Raw genomic sequence first — 10,379 nt, 5'->3', positions numbered from 1 at the left:
CAGATGGATCCTGAAGTCTGGCATGTCCTGGCAACAGCTGAGCTACATGTCGCCGCCAGGTAAGATTCTCTGCAGTCCGGACTGTGTAGGAAACAGGTCCTGTTTGAGTGATGACTGTGGCCGGGACCCATTTAGCTCTGGAAGTATAATTCCGAGCCAAAACTGGCTGCCCTGGGCTAAAGGTTCGGTCTTTTGCTCTGGGTGCCTGTCTGATGACTTGATATTGCTGCTGATGTTGCACAGTTTGTCTGGGTTCAGAAGGTTTCAGCAGATCAAAGCAAGTGCGCAGCTGTCGTCCCATCATTAGAAAGGCTGGGGAAGCCTGGGTCATAGCATGAGGTGTGTTTCTATAGGAAAGTAAGAAGGTATCCAGACGCTTTTGAATGGAGTGTTGTCCCTTTGCTGATTTCAAAGCGTTTTTCATTGTCTGCACAAATCTTTCAGCTAATCCGTTGGTGGACGGATGATATGGTGCTGACGTGATGTGGTGTATCCCATTTGCCTTCATAAAATTTTGAAACTCCTGAGAGATGAACTGCGGTCCGTTGTCGCTCACAAGTTGTTCTGGCAGACCAAAACGACTAAAGAGTCCTCGTAGTTTTTGGATAGTACTCTCTGCAGTAGTGGACTGCATTATAGAGACTTCTGGCCATTTAGAATGGGCATCTACTGCCACCAAGAACATGCTTCCTTCAAGGGGGCCAGCAAAGTCAACGTGAATACGTTGCCACGGGTTTTCAGGCCAGTCCCATGGGTGTAGGGGTGCCCACTGGGGTGCATTTCTTACACCCTGACATGACATACAAGCTTTTGCCTTCTCTTCAATAGCACTGTCCAATCTAGGCCACCAAAAATAGCTTCGTGCAATTTCCTTCATGCGCACTATTCCACAGTGACCGGAATGTAGCTGTTCTAACATCTGTGATCTCAGGGGTGGTGGAATAATGACACGCCTCCCCCACAACAAATAACCAGATTGGACCGATAACTCCGTCCACCTGGACATGTAGGGAACAAGGTCGGGTGAGACCGGAGAGGTTTGTCGAGATTTTCCATGCATCACCAGGTCCATAACTTGGGATAATACTGGGTCAACGCGGGTTGCCTTCTTTATCTGAGCAGCAGTGATGGGTGTATTCTCTACCTGTTCAAAGTAGAAGATTTCCTTTTGGGCACTATCTTGATGTTTGACTGGTAAAGGCAACCTTGAGAGGCCATCTGCATTGCCGTGCAGAGTGGATTTCCGATATTTGATTTCATATGTGTGTGCAGAAAGTATCAATGCCCAACGTTGCATACGACTAGCAGCTAATGGGGGAATGCCTGTGTAGGGTCCAAAAATTGATGTCAGAGGTCGATGGTCTGTAAGAAGAGTAAACTTTCGCCCAAACAGGTACTGATGAAACTTCCTAATTCCAAAAACAATTCCTAATGCCTCACGTTCGATTTGGGCATAGTTAGTTTCTGCTTTGCTTAGAGTGCGTGAAGCAAAAGCAATAGGTCTTTCTTCTCCCGAAGGCATAATGTGTGACACGACCGCTCCCACTCCATAAGGGGAAGCATCGCAGGCCAATTGCAGGGGTAAGGATGGATCAAAGTGCTTTAGAACTTCAGAATTTAACAATGCATCCTTAGCTTTGTTAAATGCAACATCACAGGCTTCAGTCCACTTCCAGGCCTTGTTCTGCCCAAGGAGCTCATGAAGTGGTTTTAGCAGGGTGGCTAACTGTGAGATGAACTTTCCATAATAGTTCAGTAGTCCTAGAAATGAGCGTAGCTGGCTTACATTTCGAGGTGGGGGAGCCTCCACAATAGCTTTAACTTTTGCAGGGGCCTTATGAAGACCTGCAGAATCGATGATGTGTCCCAAATATTCAACAGAGGGCTTGAAGAATTCACATTTGTCTTTGCGAACTCGTAGGCCATACTCTTCCAGTCTTTGTAGGGTAGCCTCTAAATTCTTTAAGTGATCCTCTTCATTTCTTCCAGTGACCAGGATATCATCCAGATAGCACTGAACTCCTGACAAGCCACACAAGATCTGGTCCATAGCCCTCTGGAACAGGGCGGGAGCCGATGTGATTCCGAAGGGTAGGCGACAGTATCGATAAAGCCCCTTATGAGTCACAATCGTCAACAGCTCTTGGGACTTTTCATCGACGTGCATCTGTAAATATGCTTGACTCAGATCAATCTTACTGAACTTTTGTCCCCCAGCCAGGCCTGCGAAGAGGTCATCGATGCGGGGAAGCGGGTATTGCTCTGCACACAACACTGGGTTGACAGTGACTTTAAAATCACCGCAAATCCGGAGAGAGCCATCTTTCTTCACTATTGGAACGATAGGAGTGGCCCATGAGCTATGGGTAACTGATATTAGGACTCCATTGGTGACCAGGCGCTCCAGGTCTGCTTCAACTTTTGGCCTGATGGCATATGGCACAGTTCGGGCTTTCAGATATTTTGGTGGACTGCCAGGTTTAATGTTCAATGTCACAGTGATTCCCTTCATACTTCCCAAATCATCTCCAAAAACAGCAGCATGTTTCCTTAGTATAGGGATTAGACTGGTTTCTTCTTTAGTCATCCGGTGCACTTCTGCCCAGTTCAGCTGAATCTTCCCAAGCCAAGACCTACCCATTAAGGCTGGGTAGTCACCTCTCACCACAAACAGTGGCAATTTAGCCGCCTGTCCATTGAGCTCCACCTTAACATCAATAGTGCCCAACATGGGCACAGCTTCACCTGTATACGTCTTCAGAACAGTTTTTGTTGCCTTAAGCGGAAGATGCTGTAGCTTTTCCTTATACACAGTCTCCGGAACCAGCGAGACAGCTGCACGGTGTCTAGTTCCATGCGTATAGGTTTGCCCTCCAATAAGGGGTTACCCAGTATTCATGTGAGCCCGCTGCCAAAGACAAAACATGCAGTGGCACTTCCTCTTGTGAGGAGGTGTCACCTTGATCATCCTGGGTCTGCTCTAGGGTATGCAAGGTTCCTCTTTTTGTCGGCCAGACCACAGGCCTCTTTTTCTTTTGTTTACAGGCATACTCAATGTGTCCCTTTTTGCCACAGTGTCGACACACCAGGTCCTTACACCAGCATTCTGATGCCTGGTGACCCAGCTTACCACAGCGGTAACATTCTTGACTCTGCACCGTTTTGTGGGTCAGTTCTTGTGACACTTTTTGCACCCTAGGGGATGCACCGATGTATTGTGCCTCCCTTGTAGCCAGTTCCATGGAGACAGCAATATCAACAGCCTTCTGTAATGTAAGCTGAGCCTCTGTCAGTAGGTGCTTCCGTATAGCTTCACTGCAGAGGCCACACACTAACCTGTCACGCAGGGCATCATTTAACATCTCTTTAAATTCACAGTGTTCTGCTAGCTTTTTTAAAATGGCTACAAATTGTACAACTGTTTCATCTTCCTTTTGGTCTCTTTTGTGGAACCTATATCTTTCAGCAATTACCAGTGGTTTTGGGGAGAAATGAGACCCCAGGATTTCCACAATGTCACTGTAAGATTTAGTCTCAGGCTTAACAGGGTGTAGTAAGCTGCGTAGCAGAGAGTAGGTTTTAGCCCCTACAACAGTTAAGAATATTGGCACCTTCTTCGCTTCTGTAATGTCATTTGCAATACCAAAAAGCTCAAAACGCTCAGTATACACATGCCACTGCTCTGTATTCTCATCAAAAGGCTCCAGGGGCCTGGTCAGAGTAGCCATGATTTTTAGTTTCACTTTCACAGTCAGTGCAACAAGCAGCTTTTTTTCTTTGTTTGGTCTTTACCTTGACTTCTACTTCCTTCTGTTACTGGAGCAGCACCAGGATCCCACCCTCGTCGCCAGTGTTGTATCCTTGGGGCAGCCGGTGTAGGAAGCAATCACTTGAGGCCAGAGAGCAGACAGCTAACCAAAACCTCCATTTTATTTACAGAGACAGAGAGCTCACTCAGCCGGTTGAAACCGGCTGAGCTATCCCTTAATAGTCTAACTCAGTTGCCATAGTAACAAAACCCATGACAACCAAATACACAACAAAAATAACATAAAAAGTTTCTGAAGTCTTCCTCCCATCCACCCCCCATTCCATTTGTCTGCTTTGTCCAACTGCTGCATCCTGTCTAATACCTACTGCTTGTCTACACTGGCCCGCTAAATTGGTGCTGCTGTGATTGATGCAGCTGTGTCAATTTAGTGGGTCTGGTGAAGATGCAATAAGTCGATGAGAGAACGCTCTCCCGTCGACTTCAGCACTCTGCCTCCCAAGAGGCAGAAGTTGGCAGTATACCACATTAGGTCAATTTTTACACACCCATGAGTGACTTAACTTACATTGAATTAAGTGGCAGGATAGATCAGGCCCTAGACTGTAAACTGCCTGGGGCAGGGACTGTCTTCTTTTTTACTTTGTACAGTACTTGGCACAATGGGGCCCTGCTTCTTGATTAGAGCTGCTCTGCACTGCTATAATATAGCAGATCGATTACACTGTGGAATAGTTTTCCCAAGAGGTCAGTTGGAAACCCCATTATTTAAGATAAAAGCACTAGGAGCAATAGTGCTATTGTAAGGAGCAATAACAATAGCAGCAATGGCTGATGGACATGCTAGATAAGCAGTTCCCAAACTGTGGCCCATAGACAACTTGTGGTTCATGGAGGCCTGGCAGGCCACGTGATGTTGGCCCCTCCTTGTTTTCAGGTGCTTCTATGGGCCTCCATGAACTTTTGCACGATCTTGAGTAAAATCTTCGGGTATCAAATTCACTGCACCGGCAGAATCTAGAGTGCTTTCTCTTGAGTCCTCTCCTTTTCCATCCTTCTTTTTCTATGAATGCAAAGGAGCCTGGATTTTATATTAGTAATTATTGTGTAACAACAGTATCATAGTCACAAAGAGTGAGTGAGGCCTCGCTCTTTTAAAGAACTTATCTACAGGCTGCTTTTTTGAAAAGGTCTTATCTTTTCTGCAGTTAGGGTGAAATCCACAAAGCTCTCTGTACCTCATAAGCCTCTGGCAGGACTGCATGTGGGATGCAGGTGGACAGGCCATATGATGGGGCTGGCCTCTGTCACAAAGCATTAATAAGCCCAGGAGACGGCTTTTTGAAGTACCACTCAACCAGGGACATTTCCTACCAGTTTGAAACCAACATCCACTGTATGTGTTCCACTTGAATACCAGGAAGGATTTCCAGGCCTCTCAGGAAAGAATATCAGCTTATTAACCAGTGAGCAAAATAATAATCATATGTTTTCTGTTAGATTAATCTCTTAGGGCACCAAAAGCTCCTTCCACACCACATCAAAAGGGGTCCTGTTTCATATGGGGAAGAACCTGATATGAAACAGTAGATCTAACAGTAGACGTTTTTCAACATACTGGAAATGAATTCCTGATGTGTTCCACGTTGTTTAAGTGCCACAGTTGCACATTGGAGTGATAAAAGGTTGACAGGTGCAACAATTTTCTAATCTCTTAGAACTTCCTGTGGGAATCAGGGTTTGGGAGATTAATCCCAATAGTTGGGAAGAGTGAAGGGGGCATATCTCTATGTATGTATGTCTGAAAATCTTTTTAACCTAACATCATTGGACTGGTTTATATTTTTAACCCTTATCTAAGTAAGAACAAATGTAATCATACTCACTTACACAATATCGTTTATCAGGGTGCTGTATCCTTCATGGCTCAATGGAGCCCGATTCTATGGCAAAAGTCCCTAATTTATTCTGTGTCCTTGAAACATCCCTTATTTTGCAGCAATCAGGTGCCTGAGACATTTTGTTTTCTGTCTTCCTGCCCTGCCAGGACCCTCCCTCACCCCGTGGCTGCTTCTTGCTCTCTTGATTTCATCATAAGGGGTTGTTAATTGGCTTACAGCACATGCTTCCTGCACTGTTCCATGAAGCTAGGTAGGACCCAATATAATAATACTCTTCACTTACACACTATCATTTATCCCATGTACCCCATGATTCAATGGGACCAGATTCTGTGGCAAAAGCCCCTATTTTATTCTCTTCTCCCAGTAGCAGGGTGGCAAGGAGCCAGAGCTAGATTGCAGCTTGCAGCCAGGGAGTGAGAGGAGCTCGGAAGCCTAGACTGGCCAGCTGGGCTCTCTGGGGAACTGCACAGCAGCTACGGCCCAAAGAGCCAGGGAAATAAGCTGTTGAGGTTTGTTACAAGCTCCTCCCTTCCTGGCCACACACGGAAGGAGACTGGGAGCTGGGCCATTTGGCCAGCGTGGCAGGAGCTGGAGGCCCTAAAGCTGAGTTGCTTGGAGACCATGGGGTGGGGGGGAACCCTCACTGAAAATATGCATTGACAAATGTTACATCAATGAGTATTTCAGCTCTAGCCAGAAGGGGGTGCATGAGTTTTGTGGGGATAGGACAATGGGAATGGGAAATTCTCAGCAAAAATGTTACAATCTGAGGCATCATGGAAAAATATCAAAATGCCATGGCTGCAGAATGACAGAGCCCTCATTGATACGAAAGGGCCATTTCTCAGAGATGGGGTTTTAGGCTCCTTGCAGGCTGAGGAAGTCATCACTGCATTGTTACACTTGGGTCACATTTTCAAGGTGACCTCTACCACTATAAAGGCTAGAAATACTTCTTTATTTTGAAATCAAAGCTGAGATTCTAGAGCACATTTCACCAAATTCCACAGGTGCAGAATACATGAGACCCTGCACTTTATTATTAATGTATGTTATGGTAGCACCTGGAGGCCTCAACAAAGTTACAATGACATTATGCTAAGCACTGTACACACATAATAAATTTCAGTCACAGTTTACAATGTAGTCTGAAGCTCACAAAGGTCTTTACAAAGAAAGAAATTGTTATCCATGGTATATAAGTGGGGAGACTGAAGTGCAAAGTTCATTGACTTGCTCAGGATCAGACAATGAGTCATTGGCAATTTGGAACAGAACCCTGGATTTCTCACTCCCAGCCTTTACACACAATTTGATTTCAATATTTCTTTGTTTTAAACACACCCCAATCCAAAACAAAACGTTCCTCTTGGATCTTACCCGGTGTGACAGGGCACACTTGCCCGTCACTGGACAGGGAAGGGTTAACCCTACATTGTGGACTGAAGAAGCCACGCCCCCTCAACTCTACTGAGCATGCTCCAAATGCGCTAGTACAAAAGGGGGCAGTTCAGCTCAGTTGGGGTTGACTGCTGGAAAGGAAGGACGCAAGCTGTATCTGCCAGCTGAAGATCAGCCAAACCCTGAGACTGTGGGAGCCAGAGGTGCTGCAACCCAGGCAGACACCAGGGTACCCACAGAGGCCCTGCAGAGTCTGGAGTTGCTGGGGACAGTGCAGACCAGGGAACCTGGAGACAGCAGAGATGCCCAAACTGCAGCACTGGGAATCATGGTAGGAAGCAAACCAGGGGGATTAGATAGTGGCCTGGTTAGTGAACCAGAGCTTTGAGTCAGTATGTTTCAGTTGGACTCTGCTGTTGACTCAGTGGCACACACTCTTGCCACTACTAGGGCCTGGGCTCATGCCTGGTGAAGAGGGAGGGCCTGGGACCCCCTACCTGGGCTACCATCATCCCCCTTTTTGTGTGTGGTGGCTCCCTTCCCTGATTGTGACCCCTTGGCTGTTAGTCCTTACTGCCTTGGTAAGAGGAGTGAATCTATTGACTCTAGCTCCTGTGCCTTACTGCCCTGTGGATGGGGTGAATCTATTGGCTCTGGCCGCTAGGCCTTACTGCCCTGCTGACTGAGCAAATTGATTGACTCTGGTCATTAGACCTCATTGCCCTGCCAGCAGGGGTGAGTATATTGACTCTGGCTATGGAGGCATAGATGCTGGCTATGTACACCCTGCCCCTATACCCTAAGGGAGGCAGGGTGCACTTGCCCTGCACTGGATGGGGTCCCCCCAGCCTTGACCCCACCTGGTAACCTCTAAACTGTTCTTTCATGTGTAGTACTGTCTGATGTAGATTACCAGTCTATGGTAATTGGGTTTTCTTCTTTCTAATGTCTATTTAATTATGTTTTGCAACTACTGATGCTAGAACTACCATTTTTGCATGTTTATTTAATTTAAGGGATAGCACATCATTTTATAAAGACAGTGCTGGATTTCTGAGACTTTTGCATTCACACATGGTTTCTGGCATTTCTTAGTCTTCCACTGTTTTATAATATCCGGACAGTCCCATGTCATATGTCAATAAACTCATTTCTCCTGTGCACATCTTCAACATAAATCTGTTGCTCTAATCCCTGCCCTTTGTAATGTAAGTGGTGCTCAGAGTTGTATGCGGCTCAGGTTTCAGGTTTACCTCTCTTATATATCATTTCCATCAAGTTGGACCATTTCTCATCGCCATATTTCTTTTCTGTAGTATGTTTCCAGTTTTTATTTTAAACGCAGTTAAACTTATGAAGATCCTTGCTGACCATAAAACTATAAGAAAAGGATATTTGGTTACCTAAGGGCAAAATTCTCCCCTCTGAGTTTTACGACAGACCTCAGCTCTGATATTTTACTCTATCAAATGTGCATATTTCCTATTGATGTCAAAGGGAGTGACATGCATATTAGGGAAGCTGAATACAGGCGTCACCATATGAATCTGCCAAGAAAAATTTGCTCTTTGTTTTTACTGCCTTTAAAATTGTAGCTAGGATTACCTGTTGGTGATAAATGAATTCCCTCTGTTTAAATAGTAATGTGCAGTGTAGATGCAGTATAGCTGTGAAAATTCTATTCTATACAGTCTATATATGTACAGAAAAAATGATTGCATTTTGCGGGTTAGCAATAGTTTTGTCACATTTGTCACTAGTTCCAAAATACAGCCTGGTCCTGCATTCTTTGAGTACATACAACTTCTATTGAAGTCAGCTAGAGTTGTGCATGTGCCAGGAATGCAGGATCAGATCCATTAAAAAGTTACCTTATTTGCAAAAGCACAGTATATATTTCCACCCATATGTTTCTCTGGATATATTCTCCATTAAGCATGGTGAGCAGATCCTATTTGCCATGTAAAAAAGAGGCATCTGGTGGCACCTTAAAGACTAACACATTTGTTTGGGCATAAGCTTTCATGGGTAACCCCTCCCCCCCGCCACTTCTCTAGTCTTTAAGGTGCCACTGTACTCCTTGTTTTTGTGGATACAGACTAACACGGCTACCCCTCTGATATTTTCCACATAGTCACTCTATTATTGGGATCATGCTTATCACCTTCTGAGATTTTTATTTGGGTTATATCTGAAAATCATAGGAAAGATATTTGCCAACTGAAAGGCTTGTTTGTATTTTTAGTCTAGGTTTGGTACTTCTAATCTTCTCTTTTATAGAGGAGTAAATAACTTGCTTATTTTCCTGCATAGCTTTCCCCCAGCCCATAAGAATTCTAAAAATGCTTTGTTTAATCATTGGGGGACTTATAAATGCAGCACGAAAAGGGGGCTGAATAGCAGAGAGATAGCAGCTTTGTGATATTTACCCTTCCTGACGTATTGAGCCTCCAATTATCTTAGTTCTTTAAATTGTCCAAAATGTTTGGTATAGCTCTGTCCCATTTATCGCCCGAGTTTCATTTAAAACCAAAGGAATTCCTTTATCTACCCATTTCCAAATTCAAAGCTTTAAATAATGGATGAGGGACAACATTTTACTGGGTAGCAGGGGGAGTTTGGCTCAGTATAAGAAGGAGAGCTAGTAATGCTTCAGATTTGATCTAAATTATACTGAACCCCAAGGTCCTATTAAAGTCTGATACAAATATAGAAGAGATTTTTATGGCGTTACTTGGATGACAGGTATGTGAACCTTAGTTATGAAACCCTAAACCATAAACTGCTTTTGCCACAGAAATAAAACTAGCTGGTTTTCAGACCAAACTTTTTGGGACCCATCAACCTTTTATTGAAACAGGAAATGAGGGTTTTTTGCTGTAGTGGACACAGCATGATTTTTTAGCTTTTTGGATTGGTACATCTGGGGCAAAACTGCATGCCAGAAATCACATGATAGGCCTTCAGTCTCCAGGATTCCCAATTGACTGAAACGGTCCTAGGAGGTTAGGCGGGACAACCACAATGTCACTTGCAGTTAAACTCTCACTTGGGTATTTTAAGTGCATTTTCCAATCACTGCTCACAGTTATGCCTGAAAATAAGTTTCAGTTCTCACCCAGTGAATCACAGCCTCTGTATAGATGGGGAAACAGCCAATGAGCATGGGATTGACGGGAGAGGTTTTGTTTTCTTTTCCCTTGGTGAAAATTCCAAACAATAAATCATTCATATTTGCTAAGGAGTTGCAGATCCTTGGGTGAAAGATGCTCTATTAGTGCATAGCAGGGTGCAGTCTGGGCACA

At 44.7% G+C, this 10,379-nt stretch overlaps 1 protein-coding gene and 1 long non-coding RNA gene across 2 annotated transcripts in view; one reads left to right on the top strand and one right to left on the bottom strand.

Moving 5' to 3' along the window:
- Window positions 1-265: 265 nt before the first annotated feature.
- Window positions 266-6,448, bottom strand: LOC120375534 (uncharacterized protein K02A2.6-like; the record flags this gene model as incomplete). The annotated part of the gene is made up of 3 exons (XM_039496256.1): window positions 6,437-6,448; window positions 1,202-2,776; window positions 266-961 (listed from the first exon to the last, which is right to left on the bottom strand). Coding segments are annotated over exons 1-3 (2,283 nt in total), but the record flags the coding sequence as incomplete, so codon positions are not given.
- A 734-nt stretch (window positions 6,449-7,182) lies between these two features.
- LOC120396048 overlaps window positions 7,183-10,379 on the top strand; it is a 67,097-nt gene continuing 63,900 nt past the window's right edge. Inside the window, exon 1 of the long non-coding RNA XR_005592943.1 lies at window positions 7,183-7,405. This is a non-coding gene — a long non-coding RNA (uncharacterized LOC120396048). The remainder of the gene's footprint in view (window positions 7,406-10,379) is intronic.

The sequence above is a fragment of the Mauremys reevesii genome, linkage group 1 (genome assembly GCF_016161935.1).
Source record: "Mauremys reevesii isolate NIE-2019 linkage group 1, ASM1616193v1, whole genome shotgun sequence".
NCBI classification, from domain to species: Eukaryota; Metazoa; Chordata; order Testudines; family Geoemydidae; genus Mauremys; species Mauremys reevesii.
This window is presented reverse-complemented; position numbering and strand designations above follow the sequence as displayed.